The 27,921-nt window shown below is 48.5% G+C and overlaps 7 protein-coding genes across 7 annotated transcripts; 3 read left to right on the top strand and 4 right to left on the bottom strand.

The window, feature by feature from the left end:
* Positions 1-6: 6 nt before the first annotated feature.
* V8C40DRAFT_280069 (ankyrin repeat-containing domain protein) lies at positions 7-5,150 on the bottom strand (the record flags this gene model as incomplete). Its single annotated transcript, XM_083221340.1, has 7 exons — positions 7-986; positions 1,095-1,576; positions 1,632-3,030; positions 3,069-3,109; positions 3,157-3,743; positions 3,828-4,473; positions 4,548-5,150. The coding sequence occupies 7 exons, from the start codon at positions 5,148-5,150 to the stop codon at positions 35-37; spliced, it is 4,710 nt and encodes a 1,569-aa protein (XP_083072052.1). The 3' UTR covers positions 7-34.
* Positions 5,151-5,976: 826 nt separating this feature from the next.
* V8C40DRAFT_280067 (uncharacterized protein) lies at positions 5,977-9,660 on the bottom strand (the record flags this gene model as incomplete). The annotated part of the gene is made up of 2 exons (XM_083221339.1): positions 5,977-7,173; positions 7,219-9,660. 2 exons carry the CDS (start codon positions 9,658-9,660, stop codon positions 5,977-5,979), a joined length of 3,639 nt encoding a protein of 1,212 aa, XP_083072051.1.
* A 1,051-nt stretch (positions 9,661-10,711) lies between these two features.
* On the top strand, positions 10,712-15,872 carry V8C40DRAFT_280065 (uncharacterized protein; the record flags this gene model as incomplete). The annotated part of the gene is made up of 3 exons (XM_083221338.1): positions 10,712-11,999; positions 12,076-15,327; positions 15,388-15,872. 3 exons carry the CDS (start codon positions 10,712-10,714, stop codon positions 15,870-15,872), a joined length of 5,025 nt encoding a protein of 1,674 aa, XP_083072050.1.
* A 289-nt stretch (positions 15,873-16,161) lies between these two features.
* Positions 16,162-17,795, bottom strand: V8C40DRAFT_34893 (uncharacterized protein). Its single transcript, XM_083222874.1, has 4 exons — positions 17,600-17,795; positions 17,375-17,496; positions 16,624-17,289; positions 16,162-16,552 (listed from the first exon to the last, which is right to left on the bottom strand). The coding sequence occupies exons 1-4, from the start codon at positions 17,705-17,707 to the stop codon at positions 16,243-16,245; spliced, it is 1,206 nt and encodes a 401-aa protein (XP_083072049.1). The 5' UTR covers positions 17,708-17,795; the 3' UTR covers positions 16,162-16,242.
* A 135-nt stretch (positions 17,796-17,930) lies between these two features.
* V8C40DRAFT_247910 (uncharacterized protein) lies at positions 17,931-18,562 on the top strand. The gene is made up of 2 exons (XM_083216427.1): positions 17,931-18,048; positions 18,129-18,562. Exons 1-2 carry the CDS (start codon positions 18,046-18,048, stop codon positions 18,462-18,464), a joined length of 339 nt encoding a protein of 112 aa, XP_083072048.1. The 5' UTR covers positions 17,931-18,045; the 3' UTR covers positions 18,465-18,562.
* A 1,810-nt stretch (positions 18,563-20,372) lies between these two features.
* On the bottom strand, positions 20,373-21,473 carry V8C40DRAFT_280063 (uncharacterized protein; the record flags this gene model as incomplete). The annotated part of the gene is made up of 3 exons (XM_083221337.1): positions 21,004-21,473; positions 20,748-20,947; positions 20,373-20,680 (listed from the first exon to the last, which is right to left on the bottom strand). Exons 1-3 carry the CDS (start codon positions 21,384-21,386, stop codon positions 20,373-20,375), a joined length of 891 nt encoding a protein of 296 aa, XP_083072047.1. The 5' UTR covers positions 21,387-21,473.
* Positions 21,474-22,812: 1,339 nt separating this feature from the next.
* Positions 22,813-27,361, top strand: V8C40DRAFT_275416 (uncharacterized protein; the record flags this gene model as incomplete). Its single annotated transcript, XM_083220708.1, has 3 exons — positions 22,813-22,837; positions 23,049-25,758; positions 25,843-27,361. The coding sequence occupies 3 exons, from the start codon at positions 22,813-22,815 to the stop codon at positions 27,359-27,361; spliced, it is 4,254 nt and encodes a 1,417-aa protein (XP_083072046.1).
* Positions 27,362-27,921: the final 560 nt, after the last annotated feature.

The following is a 27,921-nucleotide window of genomic DNA, read 5'->3' as shown; positions in this document are numbered from 1 at the left end:
AAAACTCTTGGCTACATCGTTATATCGTTGTGAGTTAAGGGCGCTTCTCCTCCGCTTTTCTTCTCAACTCCACTTCCCAAAACTTTCTATATCTCTCCACTGCCCCTCCGCCGTCCTCCTCTAGAACAGTCTGAAGCCAATCCTCGTCAAGTTGCTCTTGCAGATGACAATCAGGCGTTGCGCTAGCGCCAAGTAGAATCTTCGCAATATGCCAATGACCACTGATGACAGCCGCGTTTAAGGCGCTTCGGTATTTTCCACCGCGCATATTAACGCTGGCTTTTCTATCTAGCAACATTCTTACTGATCGAGTCTGCCCCGAATAGGAGGCGGCCTGGAGAGCTGTACCGAACGTTCCGCATTGTGCATTTACATTAATATCAAGACATTGTTCAAGAAGGTACGCTGCCTTGCTGGATGAAGCGTCGATGTTTTTACAGTCCCGGCACCGATCGTCGAAATCTGCATGTACGTCTTCGTGCTTAATCGCACACGCTATATGAAGCGCGGAGCCTAACTGCCCATTCATGATATTTGGATTTATGCCGTACTTGAGCAGGACATTAATCCCCTTATGCCAGTCTGGGCCTGCTTGTTCCGCAGTCATCATAGCGTGCAGGGCAGTGCCATACTCTGCATGCTCATGATTGATATCCATGCCATGATGAAGGAGGAGTTCAAGTATGACGGCGTTGTTACTGGTATAGAGCATGAACTCGGTGAACCCATCGCGAGTAGCTATCTCACGAATTGCCGAATGCCAAGCGGCGCAGTCCCGGAGATGGATATTTGCGTCGTGGTTGAGCAGCAACTCCACCGCCCCAGAGTAGTTCCAACTGCAGGCAGCTGAGAGAGCCGTTCCGTGTTTGCCGCCTTGTGCATTTACATCAGCGCCGCAATCCAACAGGCATTGCACCATTTTTGTCTCTAGTTTACGATAATCACATGGCTGGCAAGCAGCGATGAGTGCCGTTCCATTCTCCCCACTTTGTGCATTTACGTCGGCGCCATAATCCAGCAGTAACCGCACACACTCTGGGCCCTTTGAATAATGATATGCATGTGCACAGGCAGCTGTCAGTGCCGTCCCATACTTCTCACTTTGTGCAGTTACGTTGGCGCCATGATCTAGCAGCAACCGCACACACTCTGTGCTTTCTAAGATAGTATGTGCACAGGCAGCTATGAGTGCCGTCCCATACTTCCCTCCTTTCGCATTAACATCTGGGCAGTGTTTGAGGAGAAACTGGAGCGATTCAATATGCTTAAAGTCGCCGTGAAAATGGGCCTGTAGCGCAGATACATACTCTCCGCCTTGATAGTTGATGTTGGCGCCTTTATCCATGAGGAGGTTTAAAATTGGTAAGGAGTCTCGTCCAGCTGCAGCAGCCAGTATTGGTGTGCCGAATCGACCACCTTCAGCGTTGACATTGGCACCTCGGTCGACTAGCAAGCCCACTGCCTCAATGGTCCCCTCGCGGCAATCGACATGCATAGGAGTTCCCAACTTGTTGTGGCCGTTTTGATCGACCTCGGCACCGTTATCAAGAAGCAACTTCATAACTTCGACCGTTTCCTTACAGTATGTCGACGCTGCTGCGTGAAGGGCCGAGCCCCAGTGTCCCTTGTACATTCACATCAGCGCTATGCTCAATGAGAAGCCGCACAACTTTTATTGTTATGTCCTTTTTGCGTGGGTGTATAACACAGCACGCAGCTTGCAGCGCTGTAGCGTACTCTCCACCACGGATATTGGGGTCTGCGCCGCTGCTTAACAGCTTCTCAATGTAGTGAAGAGAGTCTCCCCCTCTCCAATCATGAAAGCCCAGTCCCACGCATGCTGCCTGCAGCGGTGTGCCGAGGCTTTCACTGAGCGCATTGATGTCAGCACCTCTTTCCATCAATAGGTCGAAATGCGTAGAATTATTGTCGGTTATTGCATTGTGTAGTGCGGTCCCATACTGCCCATACTGCATATCAATGTTCATTCCATGGTCAAGCAGATACTTTAGAAGGTGCTCTGTCCCCCGTCTAGGAATACACGCAAATAACGGCGGCTGAGAGTTGACATCGGCGCCGTTGCTGATAAGAAACTCCAGAACATTCATCTGTCCGCGGCTCACGGCCGTATGTACTGCTGAATCCCATTTGCCGCAATGCGCATTCATATTGGCGCCCTTTTCGAGAAATAATTGCACAATATCCAAGTGACCTCCATAGGCCGCGTAATGTAGACCAAAATCCAAATCTTCTTGCGTAATATACTCATTCGCACCATGCTTCTGAGCAATCATCACCTCGGTTAGCTGACGAAAGCCACTGTAAGCAGTGTAACAATGTGGCTTCTTCAACAAATGTTTAAAAAGTTCGCTTGCTCTCGTTTCTCCGTCCATGTCGGTTAGAATGCTAAATAGGCTTAGACCGGGATCAGCAAGCGCAAGTACAGCACTGAGTGCGAGTTCGGCTGGCCACTGCGCACACGGTACCTCCTCAAGATGGATCACCCAAAATTTAACCGCGTACATTAATAACTGATAGGTCTTTTGCAAATCGCCAATGATTGTTTCAGTACTTTTCTTAACTGTGGTGTTCAAGTGCGTAATATACGCGAGACACGAACGCGCTATATATATATGAGCGTCCGCTTCTGTAATTGAGAAAGTCGAGTCTATCCTGTCAGAAGTTAAATATTCTTTGACAGAGAAGTGAATTAGGCGGACTCTATTTGATCTTTGCCCTTGTTCAAGGACGATTAAGCCAGAAAAGTATTTCAATATAGCCAAAGAGGAGAAAAGGCGTGCGCTTTCATCAAAAGTAGGTTGTTCATCTGGGTCAATAATAAAAATCTCAGCCAATTCTTCGATAGTTAAGACCCTTTTTGAGAATGCCAGCCATTTTAGCGAATTTATAACCCTCCTTCGGAACTTAATGTCAATGTTTTTGAGAATTCGGTCGTAAGTTGCATCAAGGCCAATAGGAAGGTCAAGGAGGGCTCTGCGGATCTCGGGTGCAGATGAAAGCTCTTGAAGTCTTTCAAGCTGAAATCGGACATATTGAAACCTTGACACAGACTGTTAATAACAGCACTCCACTGATTATGTACGAGGGCCTATCTACTCACATACTATCCGCCTTTTTCATAAGTGACTGCTTTACCTCTTCCTTAATATCGACTGGCCACAATTTGAAATCATCCGTCGTTAGTGTTGAGATGATATATTGACGGATATCATTATCAAGTGTCCACTGTCTAGCCAAAAGGTCGATCTCGATTCTTGCTGGTGGAGATAAAAAGGCATGAATTTTAAGTCCAATGTCGTGTTCTTTGCGGCTTGTTAAAAAAATATGAAGATTCTTAGGCGCATTCAAAAGGATGCAGTGCAAACTCTTCAGTAGCTTTTCCCTTTGTCTGCCAAGAAGTGGACACTCATCTAGGCCGTCGATAACAAAATGCACAGACGAGAGCTCTGATGTAGACGCTAAAAGTGCTTCTTCAAGAGTTTTAGTATCTGGACGCTCGCCTTTGGTTTTATAATCTCCAAGGCGTTTGACTAATTTTGGTATGTTAGGCAGATCAGAACAAATCTGTTTAATAAGAGAGGCAAGCATTCCATCTACTTCTTGCTTCTTGATGTCGCTGAAGCTGAAATAGAAGTAAGCGAGAGCAGTTGAAGGCCGCAATGCATATTTATCTTTTAAGTAGCTGATAACTGAGGAACTTATAACTGATTTTCCTGAGCCGGCTAAGGGTAGTCAGTTTAAAGTCTGAGTAAATAGACGATAACTCCATAAAACTATTTATTGGAAAACAAACGTATTAGACTGACCTTTTCCATGAAGCCATAATAGTGAACTATCACTCCTCTCCCAACTCTTAAACTCTTTACTCTCTTTTATTAGCCATTCATTAGTGCCAGCCTCGTGCCTTCCTCGAGCAGTATTATATATTGATGAGGGATCAACATCACAAAACCACTTCAATAGCGCATCGCGGTCCTGTTTAGGCGTTACACTTTCGGCGGCCTCGCGTGAAATGGACATTTCTGTTTTTATAGCGGCTACAGAGTTTATTGTCTCTCGCTGTAGACTTTCCGCAACTAGGCGCTCTTCAAGATGCTGTGAATCTCGCCAAATTTGCTCCAAAGCAGCAAACTCCGTATCTCGCTGGCGCACATCGTTCACTAGCTGATCCCAGTCGTTCCACTTGACGGCATCAAGACCACAGCGAAAAGCTGAGCTATTCGAGTAATAGCAGCAGCTTTTAGTCTGAAATTTCAATATCTGTCTGTAGAGTCGCTCTAAAGCGGCTTTATATTGGCGGTGTGATTGCTGAAACTCGTGCTGAGCATCTTTGCGTGACTCGTAACACTTAATGTAGAGTTCTTCTCTTATTTGGCTTTGGGATATAAGAGATGAAATGTACTCAAGTCCTTTTGCCTGGGCGGCACTTTCAGTTGATATATTCATGAATAGCTGCTCATTCATATTAGTCATTGAATATTAGTGTACGTCATTGCGTAGAGGATCAATGATGCATTGTCACTTACCGGTAGCAAAAAGCTAACGCCGGCCCAAGCTATCGAGGCTGACGGGTTGGCGCTTACAGCCTGGCTGATGTAACTGTTGGCAGCGCCCATAACATTTAAGACGACTTGGGTAACGTCTCTCATATTGACTTCAGTGCTGCCTACATTGAACTTGGTCGTAATTTTATTTATTTCCTTCATCTTGCTTTGAAGAATCGTCCACATCCGCTCTCTGGTGTTCGATTTTAGCTTAAGAGCTTCACCCAGACCAGCGACAACGCTCCCTTGCAATTTAGTCTCGTATGCTGCGACAAGGGCGCCTTCTTCTTCTCGCAGTTTCTCATATGCGACATTCCAAAGTTCTCGAATCGGAGTATTATCAAAAGTTTGCGATGTCGCTGAGGATTGAATAGGCTCAGATTGTTCGATGGTTTCATTTGCCTTTACTTGAGGGACATTCGATGCATTGGCATCCGGCGCCACGTTAGCAACTGATTCCTTTAGGTGCCTTTGATCTTTTTGGGCGTCAGCGGAATCAACCGCATCAGGCTGCCTCGTGGATAGGGAGGAGGATGAACGTGAACGCCAAAGAGAATGTTTTTTAAGCCAAGTTTTTGCGCCCATATTGTCGTCATGGATGCTTCTTAACGTGTTCGGATTGTCTGCGGTCGCAAATAAAGAAGGGAGGAGGAAGGTTGAAGTTATTGCAGCCTGATGATATCTAACTTCGGGCGCCCCTCAGGCAGAGCGACAGAATTATGGAGACGTTAACTGCAATGCTCATTGGATGGCCTTTCGAGTCGTAAAAACACTATCATGCATAGATTAATGCCTTGATCCAAAAGAGCTGACTGACAATTGTTTGTGACAGACGGGTGTTGTGAAAATTGGATTCCTAAGTCCCAACCTGCAACTCCCCGTGACTGATACGAAGCGTGGAGCCAGCCAGCCTATTGAATAGGTGATTCGAAAGCTGGAATCATTAAATATTGTAAAATCTATCCTTTTTTTTTCTAAATAAAAACAATAAAAATAATAATACTTTACGGTACGCTCCATACTTTATACAAAGTGTCACCTTTGAAGCAAATATGTGACTACTATGCCGCATGCAAGGTTCTTTCAACAACCGCTCTCGATTACACCTACATACACCAATGTGTGGTTTAGATATTCTCGAGGGATAAGGGACTCCATATTCTTATGCCAAAAGCCGTAATTTCTAAGTCAGATGCCGTAATATCTATGTCTTTGGGTAGTTTGTATTGATATCACAGCTATGCCTCGAAAGGAGCAAGGTAGTGAAAGAGAAATTGTGAGCAATCAATTGAGACAGCTATGGAGGACTTTGAACTTGAATTCATGTCCAGTCGCGCCACCTTTTTTTCTCTCACTATTATGAAAACCTGACCGACACTACCACTCAGCCAATCCGATCATTCTCATCTTACTACTGTGCCCATCGTGGATTGTCAAACACCGTGACCCTCGTCGTGATTGAATTAGGTATCTTGACGGTATTGTCGTCTCCCAACTTGGGATTCTGCGCATCTTTACAATAAATTGCCCATACATCCAGCTCAACTTGGGTTGGATCACCCAGTGATTCATTAACTTGGGCAAGCCCCAGCATAAAGCCGAGCTCCTTGACCGTCCCAATGTCAATCCAGCCTTTGGCGGCGCGCGGCAAGACTCGCAGGCGCAACACCCGCTGACCGCCATCATCCAGAATTTGGGGCAGCACGTTGAAGCGAAGATTGGTTAACATGATGGCGCCAGTGCCTGCGTAAGTCGGCATCAAGTAATTTTCGTCTTGCTTAGCTGGACCGAGCTTGATCTGAATGTCGAGTTCCGCAAGCATGTACTGGTTGCTCTGGTTCTGCTCCACAGAGACGGCAAAGATGATGTCTTGCTGCAAGTTTGGCTTGCGGAGAGTGATGACGTCCCAGTGGCTGCCGATGTTGCTGCTGACGGTGATTCTGTACCTTGGTGCACTCGCTGGGTCGCTGAACCTATCGCGTGGCTTGTGGTCAGCAAATGATGAGATGGCTTCGCTTGGCTTCGGCAGTTTGTGAGCTGAGATGATTGGGATGTGGCGGACATGAGGTGCCAAGTTCCTTGCAAGAGCCTTCACCGTAGGCACATATTCCCCATGACGTTGAAAGGTTACTCCCGTTGCACCTTCATCGTCGTCGTCATCATCATGGCGCGTAAGTTGAGAGGAGACACCACTGCCCCCTTGTCTATAACCAGGATGCATCGCCATCCGAGCTGGTTCCAGCTGTCTTAGCGTTCTGACTTCAGTAACGCTGGGGCCACTTGACGGGCCAAGGGCGGCCAGGCTCTCATTCTCTGGATGGGCCTTAAGATCAACGGTGAGCTTGTAGACGGGATCGTTCAACTGCATAGAAAAGAGTGCTGAGGTTGCCGTATCATCCTTGAAGTAAGGCGTCCCGTCAGGAGCGGTCTGTTTCCATTTCTCGAGCTCCTCTAGCTGCACGTCTGCATACTTTGGGAGACGCAAGATGCGGAGGTCATTGAGGCCTTGTCCCGGCTTTGATCCCCAGATGAAGATGTTGTCCTTGGATTTGTCACCCGTGGGGTTAGTTATGATCTGCGTTAGCTTGTCATGCCTGCCATCGTCTGTCTCACGAGTCTTTTGGTCCACCGTGTACTGTTTGCGGATATTGACCTTGATTTTATCGACATCGAGTCCGCGAGCCACGGCAAACCGCTGCTGGTGGGCTGGCTGTGTGAAGACTAGTTGGCCAAACTGGTTTGATCCTGGGAGGCGGTCCATGAAGCCCATCATGATGCCGTCTGTTACAATGTTGTGGCGAAGGAGTGGAGCGCCAGCCGGAGGCTCCTCGCCAGCAGCGCGAAGAGCGTCTTCATCAGGGAGTACCTCCACTCGAAGATCCGGAAACATGGTGACCAAGTCGGATCGCAGGTAGAACCCGTAGGCAGGAATCTGAATCTTGTGTTTAGCTCCTTTGGGTATGCTATCAATGTAGAGATTGAGCGCCGTCTTGATAGCAACCCGATCGTCGTCGACGAGCGAATGGTTGCCCAACGACAAAGCACCATCAATCATGGAGTCGATCCAGTTCTTATCAATGCGGAAGAACCTCAGGCTTTCTGGGCCCAAATACGTTGGGTCCGGGATCAAACTGTGCGCGGGGACTCCCGACAGGAACATTTTGTCAACGAGCCACGAGAGCACAATCATCCAGTCCGTCGACACTGGGTCATTTGTCTCATCATACAACAAACCCTGCGACTTGCTCCCTGCAAGCCTACGGGCAACATCTACCGCCGCGGCTTTATACCTTTGTTCAAAGTCCAGATCGGTAAAGGACATATTGGGAAGATCAGAGCGACCCATCTTCGGGCGGAACCAGCGTTTCTTGGCTCCTCCAGGGGAGAAGAAGGGCTGTCCGGGCACTGGCGGGGCAAAGTTATTGCCATCGTCGCGCCTGATGTGAATGTTTGCAAGACTCTGGATCATTTCAGGGAGGTCTTCAAGCACTTCATCTTTTGTTCGAAAGGAAATGTCGTTGATATCCTTGATCGTCTGCAGCTTGACCGTTTTCATGGCAGGTCCATGAATAGCCGTTCTCAGCCTATTAAGGGCAGCAGTAAAGACTTCGTCGCCGAGAGCCATGGTGCGACCAGTCTGCCACGCTATCGAATATGTAATATCCATAATACCAAGTTCCTTATCCAGGATCTGGAGATCAACACTGGAGTTTGAGGACTTGGTCAAGTGGGCTAGATCCGGCACATACGTGGGCGTAAATGGCCCTCTATAGAGCGCAACCGTTGGTTCACCCGTCTGCGTGCGATACTTGACCAGCGTGTAACCGTCGTCAAGGCGACTGGCAATACGCTGTCGGATCTTATCAGGAGCATCTCGCAGCGGCTTGATAATACTCTCTGGAGCGCGCAGAACATCCAAAGTTCTGCCAAGATGCTCAAAGGCATCGGGCACGTTGAGGGTATCGGGCGGTAACACAGTGTAGTTCCAGCTGTAGAGCGAGCAAAGAGCCACATAGCGCTGGCTATCGCTAGGGAACGCCATGTCTTCCACACCTTCAATTGACACGAGATGTGCGCACATGGTTGTTGGCGTCTGATTGTCCAGAGGGCCGGATCTGTTGCCGATGACAATGCTAAAAACGGCGGTGTTTTCCACCCCCGCGAGGGCCATGCCAGAGCCGTTGATCTTGCGTACATGTGCCAGATACTGATACTGTAAAGTATCTGCCTTGTTGTTCTCTGGAATCACCCTGTTGTTGTCTTCGTCCCACGTGGAAAAGAAGCTCTTGAAGATTTCAGGTTGGACGAAGATAAAATCTCCGCGGCTGTCCTTCATAGTGTCTGGGCCCAGGTCCGGTGTTACGGGTGTGATGACATCGCTGGTCGGCAGTTTCCACAGATCTGCAATGCTCATATTGACAGTCATGGTAGAGGACTGCTTGACGGGCTTGATAACACAATCGCTCGTGGCACTGAAGATTTTGTCCAGATCCTCAGGAGGCATACGCAGTTCGCTCTGGTCAAAAGCAAGCACCACCAGCCAAGGAACACGATTGCGCACCGGTTTCTCTTCAGATCCTAGAGCCATCAACCTCACCTTCTCCCTCAGCTCGGCATTAGTGCCTTGCTTTGGGCTGCCCAAACGCTCCCATGGAAGATGAGGGTCTGTAAGGACAATATGCGGCAAGATTCTGTGATCATCGCTGTAGCCCGCGGGAGGATATGTCGAGTGAACACTCCCATCAGGCAGCGAGAATTGAGGAGCGTCAACAAAGAAGCCTTGCTCAGCTGTCAAGTGCAACTTCTTGCTGCCCTTTTTTGTAGTGTTTGGGTTAATGTCCTGCTCTACAGAGACAATATGTTCTTTGCCCGCCTCCAGACCAGGAGCCCAGTATGAGTTGAGCTTCTGCTGGCCTGCCGGTAAAGGGTCAATCTCTTCCTCACTGCTCTCTCCCTCATCTTGAAGCTCTCCAGAGCTGCGAAGAGCAAGCCGGACATTGCGTTGATGTACAGCCACAAGATTACGAGCATGTCGAATAGTGAGGTGACGGGGAGAGTCGATGCGAACGCTTTTGCCACCCGGGTAGATACCCATTGTGATAGTTGGACTGCGAGAGCAGTTGATGCTTTACTGCTGAGTGTTGCTCTCCAGATTATTGTCTTTGGAGCGTTTCTGTATGTATGTAATATCCATAGATGCTACTTCCCGATGGTAGAAGAGTGAGTAACTCAACCACTAGAGTTATCGGGCAAGCCTGTCAAGTTAGCCTAGAACCAATGAGGATATAATTTCAAGAAGAACTACGCAATACTTGTAGATAACTCCAGAATACTTCCTTTACCGCTTAAGTTCACAACTGTATGTCTTGTAAAGGAAGCATAGATAAAGATCAATACCCCAATCCGGGCATATTATTCGAGGTGCATCATTTTTCTCAACGTAGTTTCTGTTGTCTCAGACTCTCTTTTTTCTCACTATTACTCTTCAATACGACAGGGAGTCTCTTTAGCTAAGATCCTTGTAACGCACTCCCAAGCTCAGCTCTCATGCAGGTCGCAGTTGAGGGTGTGGGGATCTCAAGGGTTGGCAATGCGGGGAAGTATACGGTACTTGTATCTAGAAAATCCTCCAAGCCACAGTAGCATTGATGCTATCATGATATATGATGCATCCTCGGCTTAACAAAAGCACCTGAAAACCGTTTTGGGATCGCTAAGAACAGACTGCAGGAGGCGAAGCGCGCGAGAAACGCCAATGACGAGATCAATTACGCCATGTCCGGTGATAGTCTCATGGGCACTTCTATTGGCCGAGTTACCCTTGAGTCTGGGAAACGAATCAGACAGGGTATCTGCGGGCTGGATCGGCCCTCGCTACTATTGAATCGTATGGTGACTGAATTGGAAAAAAGAGAGATAGAGTTAGGGAGGAGCAAATCCCCTGTGTTGTTTGAGATTATTGCACTGCACTCACAAGTCTTTGATGTGGATGCACAAAGACTCTGTGCTTTGAATCGAAAGACAACAAACAAAGCGTATCTCACTCATTGAAATTCATAGTGGGCTTACACGTTCTCATACTATGACATTCCCCTTTCATTGGGATATGATAGTTGTAGCTTCTTTAGACTAAGGTTATTCTTATTATGGGCGTGGCATCGACTGAAGGAGCCCTTGTACGGGCCGGAGATACTTCACGAGAAATTCAAAATGGCAAAACCTACACCATCTACGCCAGCACAGCCAGCCAACAGCCTGGTGATGATGTTCAAATCCTCAAGGCAGATACGCCCACGGACAAATTTGTTGCTACTCTGAACAAAGAACAAGCTATTATCCTCTCCGAAGCACCAAATCTGACGGCACCCCTGGCGGATACGGACAAGACAAAGAAATGGTTTCAAAGTTTCGACACCGGTGCCACAGGCACCGTCAGTCTTGACAATGTAACTGACAAGAATATCGAAAAATTCACGGTCGCGTTAACTGCACCATGGGCTCTCACATTCAGTTCTTCCGTGGATGTCCTCATTTACACGTTTGGTGCTTCAAGTGACCTCATCGGCGGACCCACAGAGCCTCGATTTGTCCCCCCAGGCATTGATACCGGTGGCAAGATGCTTACCTTGGGCCTCGATTTCACTACAACAAAGGACATTACCGGCGTGAAGCTCGGTGATTTATTCAAATATGTTGGATCACAGAATATGGTGGACTACTTCTTGCCCAAGAAACTGTCTAGTCTACCACTGACTCTCAAAAACCCTGGGAAAGAGGATGGGCCAAAGCGTAATGCCATGTGGCTAGTACCAAACGCCGATATGACTACCACAATCCGTCTACAGTTTCAGTTTGAGCAGAAAACGTACCTGGAAGATCTGCTCAATATTGGCCTTAAAGGCTTGAAACTTACCACTGCAGATGCCATCTGCAAGAGAAAGCTGGTTCTCGGACAAACTGACAAGGGGGATCTTCCAGTGGATCAGGGCACTGTCGCTTTGAGCATCGGATGTACGGTCAAGGGTACTAATGGAGACGCCCCAGAAGTCAAAATGGTCGCTGGTGTTGAGTTTGGACCACGCAGCCTCACCTTGACATTCATGTTTCTCTCAGAAAGCCCGCTCAAGGGTCTTTTGATGTGGCTTGCTGAGCTCATTGATGACCCGAGCCTGGAGGAATTTGTCAATGGACTCCTGAGCAAGAAAGAAGGCAGCACAAACGTGCTTTCTGCTACCACTCTGCGCCGTTTCACTGTTGGACTCGAGACTGAGAAAGGAAAATACTCGCCTAAGTTGGCAAAATTCTCATTTGATATCGAAGTTACGGCCAACATTGGCACAGCAAAAACTGGCAAACCTGCCGTCTTCCTCCTCTCGTACCGCTGGAATAGGAGTAGGGGTGGACTCGGTACGCTGGAAGGACAGCTTTGGAACAGTGAGTCGATGAAACCCTCTGTTTATGATGCCACTGATTGAGCTACGTGCTAACCACATGAATAAATCAATGACAGACACCACCGCTATGGATAATTTGGATCTTCAGCCTTGGGTAGAAACGTGGAATATCTTGCTGCCCGTCACGAAAGATCCGGCACCCAGCATTGAGATTGCATCTCTGATACCCGGCCAGACGGTAGTGAACATTCCCGACACACTCCCTTCAGAGATTACACGCGCCTATATCCAACTGTCAGATCACTCATTTGCCATCGCCGGTACGGCCACTGCCAAGAAAATCACCCCTGGTTCCGCCCCTCAACCATATCTGGGCGAGGTTTCTTTGGACGCATCCTTCGAATGGGGCAAGAGCAGCTCCGGTTTTGCCCTCAAGTTTGCATTCAGTGCTGGCATTGTGCCAAGTGTGGAGGCTAAGCATCAAGTACCTGCAGTGTTGGTGGGTTCCTTGAGCTATGAGTCTCAGGCGAAGAAATGGGAGCTCAATGCCTCCCTCAGCAACCTCTACGCCTCAACGTTGGTAGAGTTCTTCGATGACGATGTGAAAGACGCAGTTTGCCCACTCATTGAGTCCATTGTAGTTCGCACCCTCAAGGTCAATTATACATATGAGGGCATCACCGAAGGCACTGATAAAGGCAAGTCCAAGGGCACGACTTTTGCAATCACCGGCGACTTGATCATTGCCGGTTTGGAGCTTGGCCTCACCTTTACTCATGACAAGACGGGCTTCAAATTCACTGCGTTCCTCACCCCCACCGATGAGAGTGTCACCATCGGAGAGGTGCTTGAGGACATTCTCGGAGATGATGAGATTGAGCTTCCGGACTTTGTGGCAAACACGCCGCTTGTCACGGACAACGAAAAGGCCTTCCAGCTGGACGTTGAAAAGAAGGAGTCGACTTGGTTCCATTTCTTGGCTCAAATCAATATCGGCAAAGTACATGTCAAGTTTGCCCAGTTACGCAGCACAGATTGGGGCAAAACGGCCGCGTCCAAGCGCCTGGTTCAAGTTGCTGTTAACGGCTTCTCCAGCGAAAAGGTCACGATTCCACTGGTTGGCGACGTGGAGCAACCACTGGACGAACTGTACTTCCTTTGGGTGCAGGACCCCGACAATGCAAAGAACCCCCAGCCTGGGAAAGAGGCCGGTCTTACACGCAAGGACCTCGCCCAGGTCAATGCTGATGCCACGGATCCGATTTTAGTCAAGGACAAGATAGATCCCAAGCTAGCCAAGGATACGGACATCTTGGTGGCCGCTGGGTGTCACTTTGCCGTCATCATCCATAGTCCTACAGGCGAAAGGTCCTGCTTGTTGGACTATGCATTCATGAAACCCAAGCCCAAGGGCAAGAAATCTGGATCTGCATCCGAAAAGGCTCTCGTACTGAAGAGTGGCAAGGGCAAGAAAGAAGAGCCGGCTGACGATGGAAGCCCAAGTGCTCAAGCTCCTTTCAAGAAGAAGGCAGGCCCAATATCCATCAGCAATGTCGGACTCAAATACAAGGACAAGATGCTGGGCCTGAAATTCGATGCGGCCTTTGAGCTGGGCCCTATCGGTTTCTCACTGATTGGCTTCACCATCATGGTCGACATCAAGTCTCTTAACTCGAAGCCTTCGTTCTCGGCAAGCATTGAAGGACTCGCCGCTGCTTTTGACAAGCCCCCGTTGATGATAGCAGGCATCATCCGACACGGCAACAAAGGCGGCATCGACTACTACGCCGGTGGCCTCATCGTGGGTTGGGTGCCCTACCAATTCCAAGCGGCCGGCTTCTATGGTACGGTAAAGCCCAAGGACCAAGACGAATTCAAATCCGTCTTTGTCTTTGCCAAGCTTGATGGCCCCCTAATTACACTGGAGTTTGCAGAGATATCGGGCATATGCGGTGGCTTCGGCTACAACAGCAATGTCCGCGTGCCCACGGCAGAGGAGATTTACCAGTTCCCCTTCATCGCCAGCACCGATCTCGGAGGCGCGGCGAATGCCATGGAAGCCCTGCAAAAACTCACAGATCCCGGTCCGACTGGATGGTTCCAGCCTCTCAATGACACGTATTGGGCTGCCGTGGGTATGAAGATTGATGCCTTTGAGATGATCAGCCTTGATGCGGTTGTGGTTGTGCAATTTGGTCAAGCCATCAAGCTGGGCATCTTTGCGCTCGCCCTCGCTGACATTCCAAATGCAAAGGCTCCCGTCAAGTTTGCCCATGTTGAACTTGGTATTGCGGCCGTGGCAGATTTCGAATTCGGCACCCTCAAGATTGAAGCGCAGTTGTCTCCGCGATCCTTCATTTTGTATCCGGACTGCCATCTTACTGGAGGCATGGGACTGTACTACTGGTTTGATGCCCCCAAAGCTGACAAATCGATTGTTGGCGACTTCGTCTTTACGTTGGGAGGTTATCACCAAGCATACAAGGTCCCAGTAGGATACCCCAATCCTCCTCGCCTAGGCATCAGCTGGAGCCTCACCAGCAGCCTGAGCATCACGGGGCAGGCATATTTTGCCATCACCCCCAAAGCTTGCATGGGCGGTGGGCGACTTCATGCTTCCTTCCACGCCGGTCCTCTCGAGGCCTGGTTTGATGCCTTTGCTGACTTCCTCATCAACTACAAGCCGTTCCACTTCAATGCCCAAGCGGGTTTGTCTGTTGGCGTCCGGTACAACATTGACTTCCTCTTCATTCACACTCACATTTCTGTCGAGATTGGTGCCCAGCTGTACCTCTGGGGACCTCCATTGGCAGGTCGCGTCCACGTCGATTTCTGGATCATTGCCTTTGATATCAACTTTGGCGACTCGGAGTCAAAGATCGAGGCCGTGGACTTGCTCAAGTTCTACCAGCTTGTACTGCAAGCATCCGAAGACCCGTCCAAGACGGCCCAGGCCTTCATCACAATGGGCGAAGAGGCAGAGGAAGAAGAAGGAGGAGAAAAGACAGCTCTGTTGGCAGACGACAAGTACCCAGACCCGGACAAGAATGAAGCTCACAATTTCCTTGCCCAGAGTGGTTTGTTGAATTCGGCAGAGAATCCGACGAGGAAAACAACCGATCCATGGGTAGTCCGAGCAGGATCCTTCTCTTTCATTGTGGCATGCAAGATGGCCATCAATGAGTTTAAGAACGAAAAAGACAAGGATCCCATCATCAAAGGCGGCGATGTCTTTAGCAAGCCAATGCAACTGGATCAATCCATGACATCAACTCTTCTTGTGACTGTCGCCCAGAATGGGAAAGAGGACAATGGATGGCAATACGAAAAGTACACCAAGAATGTACCAAGAGCTCTTTGGGCCAAGTGTAAGTGTCTCTTATCTGTTTGACCTTACGTGTATGAGAAGCTAATCTTTGAGAACACAGATGACCCAAGTCAGGATCCCAGCGGTGGTAAAAACAACATCACCGATCTTCTCAAAGGCGATGACAGTTCCGTTACTCTGATGATGGGCGTCAAGTTGACCGCACCCAAGGCCCAAATGGCTCCCGATCCTTTCCCGGCGTTTGACGTAGCTGACGCTTCACTGGAGCGCCTTAAGTCTGTCAAACCGTTCCCAGCCATTGCAAATGCCAACACAGCCTGGGAGCCCGTAGAGCCCTTCAAAAAGAAAGACGAACATGACAAGGAGGTGGAAGACTTTGACAAACAGTACGCTGCCGTGCTAGATAGCTGGTCCAACCCTTCGTGGGGCACGGAAGACGATGGGCAAAAGGGATTCGTAGGTCTCCTGGCAGAGAGCTTCAAGTGGGACAAGCCAGATTCGCTCAAGAGCACTGCAGGAATTCCCGAGAGGTTGAAGAAGGGATTCATGAAGATGTATGTAGCTGCACCGCTGTTGACTGTTTGAGGGTATACGGAGAGCAGGCACCTTTCGTCTGTAGAAGACGTAGAAATTGAATAAATGTAGCCTCTTCTAACAGTGCTTACTATCTATCCTGACTCCTTCGTTTTATTTGCGTCCCAAGATAGGCCATCAGTCATGTTAGATTCGGAGAGATATATTACATAGTCTCTGTGTGCTGTTTTAGGCAATACCGAGCTTGGTAGCTCGCATCTAGGTTCTGTCACGGATATTATCTCTCAAAGATTGCATATGCAAAGCGCAACCAACGCATTTATAGTACTAAAACTGTGCACCGTAATTACCTACCTATAGAATAGCCCACATGTGGCACAGCGAACGATCTAAAGACAAACATATATGCGTATATCGCCTCCTAATTCGATGTCACCTCCACCATTTCTTGGATCAGTGGTTCTTTCATGTCCCGTATAACAAATCCCTCTTCAACTTCAGCGTCTTGTGGAGGAGCCGGTGGATTTCGGAAAGGAGCCCTATCCATCTCAAATGTTTGTGCAAATAAATTCTGATTTGCCTGGACCCTGTTGAGTAACTCTGCGCAGTTCTCACAAGGAGGCCTGACGCTGGTCCATATGAGGTCGTCAGCATAGCCAGTGTAATTTGGCAAAGGCTCTTTTTGGTCGATACACGTCTTTGAGAGGGCCAGGCCCTGAACGGTCTGGTTGCTGTTTGTCACATTAATTATAATAAAATTAAAATGGAACAAACAGCAGAGAATTCGGGCTTTGATACTTACTCGAACTTGGACATGCATTGAACAAAAGGATAGGTCTCGGCACAATTGCCCCAAAGGTTCAACGACCCGCCGGCTCTCAATTCAGGCTCGGTTGAGTTGAATTCGCCAGTCGTGACCATTGTCGTTTGCTGATGCTGGAGCAGCATATTGAATCGCTCCGTTTGCACTTTGAGTTGCCAATCATTTCCGCTATCATTGTTTGCGAACGGGTCTCCGGCCACCGATCCGCCGAGGAAAAACCATTTCTCACCTTTCCCGTCTTTTCGCTCACGCCAAGTGCACTGGAACATAGTAGGTATGGGACCGACTCCAGGTTTGGAGGGATCCTGGCTCTTCTTATTCTTCAGTTTCCCGGCGAGTCTGCTGCACCATCTTGCGTAGACAGTAGTCAGGGGAAGAAAGTAGTTGTTTCTGTCGGCTGCCGGAGGCGCACTGCCCAGCAAACTCATGAACAGACCGATCAGGTCATAGATGCACCAGTAGTTTAAGTTGATGTTCCTGATATCCGGACCGCTGTCGTAGTTGTTGGTCCACGACTTGACCAAAAAGTCCGAAATGTCTTTTCTCTGAGTCTTTTTATCGCCATATCCCGGATTAACCTCCCGATAAATGTGGCACTTGCGCTTTTGCGGGCCAACTGGCTTCTCGTAGTTTTCACCGCCCGTCCTTGTCTGGAGATCAGTTTTGTGGACAGAATATAGTTTCTCACAGAACCATTCGAGGTGTCCATATTTAGGGGCCGAGTACTTACGCGAGAGACTCAAGCTGGTCATGGATTTGCAACAAGAATTTGAAATGGTCATCGGTCCTTAATTCTTCAGGGGGGCAGTTGGGATTGGTTTTCGATGCAACACCTTTCATCCAGTTCAAGATCTACTGACACGTCAATCGCTTTACTTTGCAATTTTTTTTTTTACCGTAGTCTCGTATTGTACGGCGACAGGACATTGGATTTGGCTCAGGTTCGATGACTTACATCATCTCTTTTGAAATTGAATGCCACACGAAACCAATTCTTCTCAACGCCTTTTTCCGGATCCCCATAGGGACGTAGAAGAGCTGGCTGGTCTGGAGGGTTAGACATAACTTGCTATGCTCTAATTTTCTATACCGCAATGGCAAACTCTAGAGACGGTGATCGATCTCGAATGGTGTTGGTCAGAAGGGGGACTTCAAAGCCCGAGTGACTTGAGTCCAGTAACAAATGAGGGCGGTTGCTTGGAATTGAGCTTGATCACGTGTTCGGCCTCGGCGCATTTAAGGAGGGGTTCATCACTGGAATTCAATTCATCATCATCTTACTCCTTCAGCAACCGACAACTCCTCTTCTCTCGCACTGCCACCGCATCCAGCGTCGGCTACAACACAGATACGTCAACGTTGCTTCCCCTCACAAGTCTTCAGCTCTCATAACAACCAGTCATGGTACGTCTCCCATGTCCAATAGCCGCAAATCTAACGCGTAGTGGACATATCTTCCAAGACCTATTCTAACCGACCTGCAGGTCGTCGACAACCCACCTTACGGCTGGACTGTTGATAAGGAGGAGATGGACCTCGATTACTACTGGTCAGCTGAAGGTCTCGGTACTGAGGCAGCCATGAACGCCGGCTTAACCGAGTTTTCGAAGCTGCAGCCACAAATGATCAGGAGCAGCGAATCTGGAGGCGGCGCCTACCTGTTCACATACGATGGCAAGGTATACCTTTGGAACATGTTGCAGGATGACGTGTATCAGTATACCGACCCCGCAGATCTTGATGGAGTACTACGAGAGATGGGGAAGCAATCCGGGAAAGTGACAAGGAAGCTAGTCCTTGTCGAACAAGCCGAGGAGTAGAGAGGGGACGACGAAGGATGAGCCTCTGATTGGTAGAAGATGCCAGTTGTGGCTTGCATAGAGAAGCTGATCGTTCAATCTATTGATTATGAGCAGAATGTAGCTTGCGTAAACATGTTGCTGGTGAAATGTGATGAAACTTGGTGATAGTGAGCTGGCTGCAGTGCAGTAGCTGAACGTGCAATGAGACGCTGCAATCTTGCAATGGCTTGCGTAAGGACATCGGCTGAGGGCTCAATAAGGTGAAGATAAACTGACTGTGGCTTGCGTAGGAGTTCTGATATGTCAATGTGATGAGAAGAGAGAGTGGCTTGCGATGGCAAGCTGTTGCGGAGTAGTTTTATGTGATGGACGTCAAGGGATAGCTGAGGCGGGGTCAGGGAAAGGAAATTAACAAGAAACCAGTTTCATTGGATTCGTCATGTTTGATGGGTGAGTGAATAAGTAATGAGAATTGATAGTTTAGGTATAGTAAGTGCAGGTTTTATTTTCGTGTCATGTAGGAAAACTAAATAGGTAGTTTATTGCGTGATTTACATAACAACACGACACCATTTACGAATAGTTTCATTCCAAATATACATACATCCCAAAACAAAGCAAACTTACCAAGGAAAATAAGAAGCTAGATACAAAAACTATCCATGTGATATTCCAGCCCAAGAAGAGACCCAACAGGGGCATCGCCCCCCTCCACACACGGCACGTTAATAGCTGATCTCCCGGGATCCTCCGCCCCAACCCATTGGACAAGTTCCCGTGGTGGAGATGGCCAGGGTGTCAGCTCTTTGAAAACTGCCGGGCCCGCTTTTTAAGGACACTTATTGCCTAGCTTTCACTGCAACCTGCCTCGAAGCGCTTGGGCGCGTTTCAAAGGCGGTTGGAGAAGGAGGAGGGGTGAAGCGTAACCCAGGTGGGAGTGAAGGTAGCTACCCAGTGGTTATTCTTATCCAAGTTCGATCATCGTTCAATTTCAAAGGAGCAGCGCCACAAAGAGGTTACCCCGCTGATGATAGACTGCATGTGAAGACAATGGCCGAGTGAAACCACACATTTGGTCGGGGAGCGGTTCCGTAGAGCTTTCCAACATGCGGATAAGTTGTGACAGTCGCGGTGTTCAATCCAATCGCAGAAATCGCGTTTACCCTGTAGGCGATGTGCCATCTATGTGGCTCCGTGACGTACCTACGTATGATGAGACCCATGCATTGTGTTTTTTTTAAAAAAAAAAAAAAAAAAAAAAAAACAGAGGAAGGAAGAAAATAAATGACTATAATGCGTACCCTATATTGAATTGCTTTTTATCAAACTCACGATACGGTTGCAGATACTCCATAACAACATTGGAAAGTTGACGCTAGTTAATATCATTTGTCAATATTACTACACTTATTTTTTTCCTTTCAAAATACTATCTAGGTTGCAAAACTTGGATGATGTGACGGCAAAAACTCTCTTTTACCCTCTTATATACAAAGTATATTTGATATGTAGTGTCTTCAGTGTATACGTTGATATCGCCTCATGGATGATGGACTCACGAACCTTTATTCTACGGGAGTCACGGTGACCATTGTTTAAATGTGTGGCATTGTTGGCCGAGACTATATTTTAGGTAGCGTCTCCAATACCTAAAGGTCAATAGGGTGGGCTGTTTACAAAAATTGACTTCTATCAAGTCAGAGTTGACGAAGTGATTAAGCTCGGCTCAACGTCGCGTACGATGATAAAAGGAGTTGACTTTGGCATATTGAACACCATACTACAAGAATCGTTTTTTACAGTCACCACGGAACTAATACGAGGACGAGGTCTTCAATAACTCTAGATGAGTTGAATTGCTATCTGTTGATCTCTAACTGATATCTGCTAGTTTCTGGAATTTCTGGGTAGCCTCCTCCCAGTTCTTTACTCCTGGAGCGGATCGGTCACGTGGGTGAAATCATTGTCGGCAAGAGAGTTATCGACAGACACGTAGAAGAGATGGTTGAGGCCATTGGCGGTAGTGACAGTCAGCTGGCCGGGAACGCTAATCTTGGTAGCGTCGTCGATTCGCACGCTTGACGACCAGGATGCGTTTCCATCAACACCAGTCTTGATAATTCGTCGAATGTTGGATCCTGAATCAACGTAGTAGATATAGACCTTGTCGTTATCGTACGTGAGGGCGATGGTGGTACCGTCGAGAGTGCCCTGAGAGTTCTCAATGTCGAAGCCTATGAGGGAAAACTTAGGTCAATATATAACGGACAATAGGACTGCGTTGTTCAAAGAGAGACGTACTCTGGTTGCTGTTAATGTCGTACTCCTTAAGGTGGCCCTGGTTTACCTCCTGGTAAATGATATAACGGTGACCGTTCTTGGGGTTGACATAGGCCGCGAGTGAGCTGTTAAGCTTGATATCGGCGTTCTTGAGGTAAGTTGCGGTATGCTGTGTCAGGAAGTTGTATTCCTTGAGCGAAGTTTGGTAGTTGGCGGAGCCACTGTATATCTGGTTAGTAAAGCTGTCAACTCTTTAACCGGTACATGATCAATTTACTCCAAGAAGTATGCCCAGGCGCCCTTATCAGACGAAGCGAACGAAGTGTTTTTGTTGGCCAAGGAAGTAGTGTTCAGCTTTTTGTACACAGGAGAGACGAGAGAAATCTGGTTCTTGGTCACAGAGGCGCCCTTTTCAACCAGGGGAACTGTGGTTGCGATAACATGGTGAACGCCACGGAAGCTACCACCAGAGATCTCAGAGGGGTTAAGGATGTAGCCAGGGTAATCGTCGTCACCGCAGACGTAGACATCATTCTCATCACTGCCATCAGTGCCAGTCTTCAAGGTCAAGGCAACTTGAGCATTGCCAGTGTTGAAGAAGAGGTTGACGCTTCTGTCCTTGGGAGCGAGAGGGTTGTAGATTGCTGCGAGGGCGGCCATTGTTGATGATTGTGTTTAAGTTAGCAGAGCTACTGTAAAGAGCTGAGAGCTGTAAAGATGTCTGTGGAAAGAGTTCTGTTGATGCTGAATGATGAAGTTTGAAGTGTCGAGAGCTCGCTTAGAAGGTGGTTGTCGTCCTTGATATAGTTGCCGTCCTGGTCGGATTTTCCTTCCAACTTGAAGCCCAAGAAGAGGCCCACGGAACCCGTCTGCCTTGCTGTTACCCACGTTGACCAAACGATAGGAAAACTTGAACTCGGAGTACGCGATTTTCCTCCATCATTACGTAGCTGGCACCTCCCCAGTCCGAATTGAAGCTCATTGATCCATCAGTTTGGCAGTCAGCCAGCCTCTTGACAACTAGACTCTGTGGTTCAGCTTGGCTCACGCACATGTTGCCAGCTGAAGGAATATCACCACATCCAATAAAGTGCCTAAAAATCTTTCTCCTCTGTTGCGGGCGGTTGTATCGCTCAATGATACCCAATTAGCGATGTAGCGTGTTTCCAATGCATCCCAAGTTGTCAATCACAACGGCTAAGGACACATGTGATTGCAGCACCAAACATTGCTGGCATGTCCGTGGTGTAGGCAGCTATGGATGCTTCATCACGATCGCCATGCAAGCGAAGCAGAAAATGGTAAGAGGCGACAAGCCACTGCCATCACAACATGAGCTGAATGACGGTCGTTGCTCGGCGGGTTGACTATTCTGACTATTCAGCGCCGTCGATTAGTTCCCGCGTCTCCATCAATAGAGGGGGCGGGAACTAACCATAGACAAACGGGAACTAGTCGACCGCGCTGGCTAGTGAATGGAGCATTGGCCAATCCATGTCTTTGCCATTTACGCTATCCTGTTTTCAATAGTTTACCCCTCACTGAGAGCCGGTCCTGACAAGGTTGTCTGCCTTCTTGGCGGCTGAGACATGGGTTGAAGAGTTGTCACTTGTATCAGTGACTTGCGGCGGGGACAAGAAGGAGCTTGAGTGTGGCTCGGCAATGCATCACCGTCGTCATTACGGTAGCTCTAGTTTTCTGTGGAGTAGCTGAGTGAAAATGAAAGTGAGAAGTGATGGAATCAGTAGAGGTGTGCCGACGGAATCCACGAGTTAGCCTCCGAATGGACTCAGTATTGAGCTATTGCGGGCGGGGGAACGCGATCAACACCCGAATAAGCTAGTATAGTAAGGAGCAAGTTATTTAGTCTAACTAAGAGGTACAGGGCAAAAAATTATCATCGTTGCTTGATACCAACGGGGTACCGTATATACCAAGCAGTTCTGATAGTATGAGAGGTAATCTCCTATGTAGAATTATAACTATGTATACTTAAATGAGGGAGGTATGAATTCAAAAAAGAAGGTTAAACTAAATCAGGCCATGAAATTCTTGAGATCAAGTAGTGCTGATAGAGAGATACAATATGGAATCGTACTTATCCAAGCAACGTGAGCAAGACATTCATGTAAATTGAGATTCAGTTCTTCATCTTTGCTGGCATCATCTCAGTAAGGGCTACAGGTCTGAATCACCAGGAAGTAGTATCTGCTCCAATGACCTGAGCCCGGAAGCTGCATGCACCTTGATCTTTCTCTTCTTCTTCGTTTCCACAAAGCACATACACATTATCCGCCTGAAAAATGCCGGATACAATCAAAGACTTTGACACCGTGCTGGTGCCAATGCAGTTGGAGGCCTTTGTGCTAAACCCAGCTGTATGTGGCAGTGGTGCTGAGGGCGATGATACAACACGCATTGCACCCATCACGCAGCCCAACTACACTTTCCTGCGGCTAGACAAGTACATGCTGCAGAAAGATGTTCAGAATCACGCAGATCTTCATAACACTGCTCCTGCCATTGTGAACCCACGTCTCTATGATCTCGGGAGCCGTGATGATGAGGGACAGCCCAAAGCTCTCCGCCATCGTCACGGGGTGTATATCCATTGGATTCTGCCTCGTTTTTATCGATCAGGCACATCAGCGGGCAGCACAGTTTCGAAGCAGAGGAGACGAGAAGAGCGCTTGAGACGTGGCTTGCATGCTGCGCCTGGAGACGTTGAAGAGGATGGCAGCAACGATACGCCAGACTTTGTCCAACCGCCGACTCGGTGGATTGTGATTCGCAAGATTGAAGTGGACAGCATAAAACCAGCAGATGCGAAGTCAGCCTTTCAAGACAAAGAATACGAGGCGTGGGTGGTTGATAGTGACCACATTTGGTCACTGGACCAGATCCCATTGGATATGGACTTGCAAACGGACTTTGCGCCGTTTGTCAAAGGACATGCTGGTTCAGACATCAATATTGGAGAACAGGCCGAAGTCTTCATCGGACGCAAGACTCCGTTGGCGGACTGGTCCGAAACACCAAATCCCAGCGTTGATCCGCCCAATCTCAGTCTGCTGCAGAGCGGCAACCAGCTGTTCGCAGACTTCCAGATGCACAATACGAATGTCTTCAGTGTGCTAGACAATTTTGAGTACGGAGCTGGCGATAAAGATGGACCCAAGTATCTGTCTTATGCCAAAGCTAGCTATTATGTTCTTGGATGGCACTGGAAAGATGATGTTGATCCTTTGTGGACTTCTGGCAAGACAATTGCCCACGGCGCCAGCCTGGCAAACCTCTTCATGACTCTCCAAGGCGCGGATCCCACAGACTCTTGGATGGAGAAAATCAGCCAGCTGCATCTCATGTGTCACGGTGCCATGTATGACGTTACATGGGATCATGAAAACAAGCCAAAAGATGTGCCGGCAGATCGGTACAATGCTCGTCTCCGCGATCAGGAGCTGGCGGCTGTCTCTGTGGGAACAACTCCCATGGATGCCATCATCTCGTACTGCACGGCTCGCAAGGACCATCCAGGGATCCCCGGCGACATTGCCAAGTTGGAAGAGTCGATCTTGGCAATTGATTCCCTTCTATACGCGCGTGATGATGGGGTCGAGGATCAACGCCAAGCCAAAGATACCATCTATAACTGGTCCTTTACACGCTCTCCCGGAGGTGAAAGGTACTATTTCTCCGGAAATGATAACGACGGAAAATCAGACAATCAGCCAATGGTACCGGAGAGGGAGGCCATCCTTGCGCTCCGCGACTTGAATCAGACCAAGAAGCTCCTCGATGCGTGCCGTTTTGCAATGACTCAGTATCGCTGGGACATGTTCTCACTGTGGTGGAAGTTTGTCAGCGATGCTGGCAATGATGGCACTGATCCCACCGCCCCGGCATTCTTTCAAAAGGCTAAGGATCTATCAGAGCACATTTCTCGCCTCAAAGATCGCATGGAGGAGCTGCAGCATAAGATTGATCTGATGCTGGATCCCCCGATCGCCATCCATGGGACGAATTTTTTGGCGATAGCCAAACCTGCCAGCATGCCTGCCTACTGCCGGGCGAACAACCCTACTGTCCTCATTGGCGGCATAGAGTCGGGCTGGCCGACGGACTATCTGAATAGAGTCTCTGTCCGAGCACCATATCAGGTCATTCCATCGTCTGCTGCCTTACCCGAATCCTTGAACAAGGTTTTGGCTCTATTTACAAAAATGCCTCCATTGCTTAAGCAGCACGCAATTGATCTAGCGACAGAGTTCTATGCTCTTCGTCCTGGTGGTGGCGATTCTGGTACGGCGCCGGAGACTCGCTTCTACCCACAGTTCCACGACAAGACAATGGATCCTGAGACTCAAATTGAGCGCTGGCGGGATCAGTGGTCGGAGCGACAGCCATGGTTCCCGCTGTTTGTGGAGTGGGAGATTGAGTACGACCACATTCCCTTCGAGTATTGGAACTTGGACGAGCACACAGCCCGCCTATCAGCCAACGTGCTCTCTCGTTATGGCATCACCGTGAAACCAAGGGATGGCAAAGAACCCCTTCCTCTATGGGATGATCTGAAGATCTCTCAAAAAGATAAAGGCCCAGATACACGCATTTTATCTGGGCGTTCGCTCATATTGCCACAGCCCAGTTTCTCCCTGGAGGCCAAGGTAGTCCAACTGTTTGATAACACTCCCAAAGATATCTTGGACAAGTACTTGACCAAAGACGACCGGGACGATTTGAAAGCGAACATGCGCAAGTTGTCATATCTTTCCTCTCCGCTCTCTGGCTTGTTTGATGGGCTGGTCACCCAGGCAGAAGGCAGCCATGTAAAGCCCGAGAACAAATTCGTTGGTCCCGAAGGCGAAGTCAGTGAAGCAATGGTTGAAGCTGTCATTGAAACTGCTGGTTTGACAAAACCCAACCTGGAGATGATCATGGGCAACTCTGCCCTCACACCGTATGCGGCACAGCAAGACTTTGCAACAGATAAATGGAATCCATTCAAGCCAGTCACACACGGGCAGTTTAGGTGAGCTTTCCCAGTCACACACTTATACACAGTCTCTGTTGCATCACCCAGAACGAACCATACTAACAGCTGTTGTGCAACTAGATTCCGCAAACTCAATGTCATTGACAAGTTTGGGCAAGCTCTGATGGCCATTGACCAGAAGCCCCGGGTGGATGGACCGCCGCCAATCTACCCCTGTATCAGTGACTTTTACGAGCCACAGACTATCGAGGTAGACGGCAAGCTCTACGCTAACACGGTGATCAAAGATGAGGCCAAGCAGTGCGAATTCCTTCAACTGCCGCCTCAAATCAACCAAAACGCCCGTCTAAATGCGGACTTTGTCAAGCGAATTGCTGACGATCCGCCTGACATGAAAGAAGGATTGGATCAAGGTGCAAAGGGAGCTACTTGGCGTCCGGCAACAGAGTGGGAGAACCCAATCTGGGGCTGGGTCATTACCAATTACGCCGACTTTGGCATCCAGCTCTTCTTGCCAGACGGTACGTTCTACCGCGAGGTCCGATTTGGAGGGCCCCTTGGCGCATTGGATGCTCCCAAATGGCTGCCATTTGCACCGTCCACAGATCCTCCGACGCCAGAGACCAGGCAGCTTGATGCGTTGGCTAAAGAGCTTAACGATCCCTCATATCTGGAGGGATTCTGGTATATGATCACAACCGCTCAATCAAAGCTGGCCGCTGCACCGACCTCTTACGCATCGTTTCTCAATGCCATCGTGGGCAAGCCTCTTGCCTTGGTCAACATGGGGTGGTCACTTGAGCTTGAAAGTCAACCGTTGCAGACTCAAACCACCAAGAGTCCCCTGACGGCCCCCGAGCGCCTGTTGACCAAGCCAGATGATGACGACGATGAGTCGCCATATTACAAGTTCCAGATCCGCTTTGGCGACCGTGAAGCTGAGTATGATGGCCTCGTGGGCTACTTTGATACCACTACACCGAAGTCAGATGAACTCAATCTGAGCAAGGTCAAGACATTTTTTGCGCCAGAGGAGGGAGAGAAGAAACCACTGGAGCGTCTCAACACTACAAACTACCCCCTCTTCACACCTTTCTGGGAGGCTCCATTCCCTACTCGAGCACCATATGACAATGAAAACCTCATTGTCAAGCCGGCAGCATTTGATGACCGCCGCAATGCACGCATGTCCGTCTTTGGCGCCATCATTGACCCCTTCACTCCCGTGCAAGCCTATTCGTCATTTCTGCCACCCGTTTCGCTTACCTTGCCTCACTGGAGCTGGCAAAGCGCCATGAACACCATGACAGCATTCTTCCACGCTGGGCCTTTGACCATACCGCTGAATGACGTTCCAGAGTATCATGAGAAGGAACTTCTGACTAGCAAAAACGCCAGGGATATGCCGTTGCGGAATCTTCCCCTTCCTTCTCTAGGACCGGGAGATTGGTCCTTTTTCCAGCCATATGCTCAGCCGTCTGAGGAAGAGGATCCCCAGCCCAAATTCAATCCGTTTGGTATTGAAAAGACGGGTAACCTCACTAAGCCTGGCCTGCAAAAGGGTCCGTATACTGCCATTGAGGGATTTTTGCAGTTGAGAAACCCAATCATGATGCCTAAACCGAAGCAGACTGCTTGATAGGATAAATTGTATTAGAAAGCTAAAATCTAGTCCATTGCAATCAGTTTGTCACTATGTCAATTAACGGCTTGAGTACCCGGTAGTCTTTGCCTAAGAAAATGCTGTGCTCCCTACTAGGTAGTTTTCCCGCAATCGTGACATTGCTGGATGTTCCCATTATTATATCCAGATATGCTTCATTCACGAGATGTTTCCCTAGATACCCACAAGTGATATCTTTTGCCCCATGCTCACACATGATGCATCTAAATTTGTCACTTCAAGTGCTCTTCCTCCAATGCTGTCGTGATTTCTAATCAAAAGAGAAAAAATATTACTTCATCTTATTTATTTTCTCTAAAGGGCAATTTATTTATTGTTTTAGTATAAAATCTTATAAAATTAACCATCGGATTAAATAGGCCTAATAGCATACGTGTACGCCGATGTGTGTGTCGAGTGCAATACTACTTGTCCACGTAAGCCCCTTAGCTGCACCAAAAGACACCCAAACTAAACGTGCTCCTGCATGTGCTATTGAATGGATATTATAGGGACACTCCATGATGTACAAAGTC

The sequence above is a fragment of the Trichoderma camerunense genome (genome assembly GCF_050948025.1).
Source record: "Trichoderma camerunense strain CBS 138272 chromosome Unknown V8C40scaffold_11, whole genome shotgun sequence".
In the NCBI taxonomy this organism is placed as follows: domain Eukaryota; kingdom Fungi; phylum Ascomycota; class Sordariomycetes; order Hypocreales; family Hypocreaceae; genus Trichoderma; species Trichoderma camerunense.
This window is presented reverse-complemented; position numbering and strand designations above follow the sequence as displayed.

Coding starts and splice junctions, on each gene's coding strand:
- V8C40DRAFT_34893 (XM_083222874.1), bottom strand. CDS start 17,707: ATGTCTAACCCTCCAGACCAGCCAGCTCTTCTACGTCCCTATGGGGAT. Junction 17,290..17,374: donor GACCAGCTTGAGTCTCTCGC/GTAAGTACTCGG, acceptor TCTCCAGACAAG/GACGGGCGGTGAAAACTACG. Junction 16,553..16,623: donor CAATGCATGTCCAAGTTCGA/GTAAGTATCAAA, acceptor TGTGACAAACAG/CAACCAGACCGTTCAGGGCC.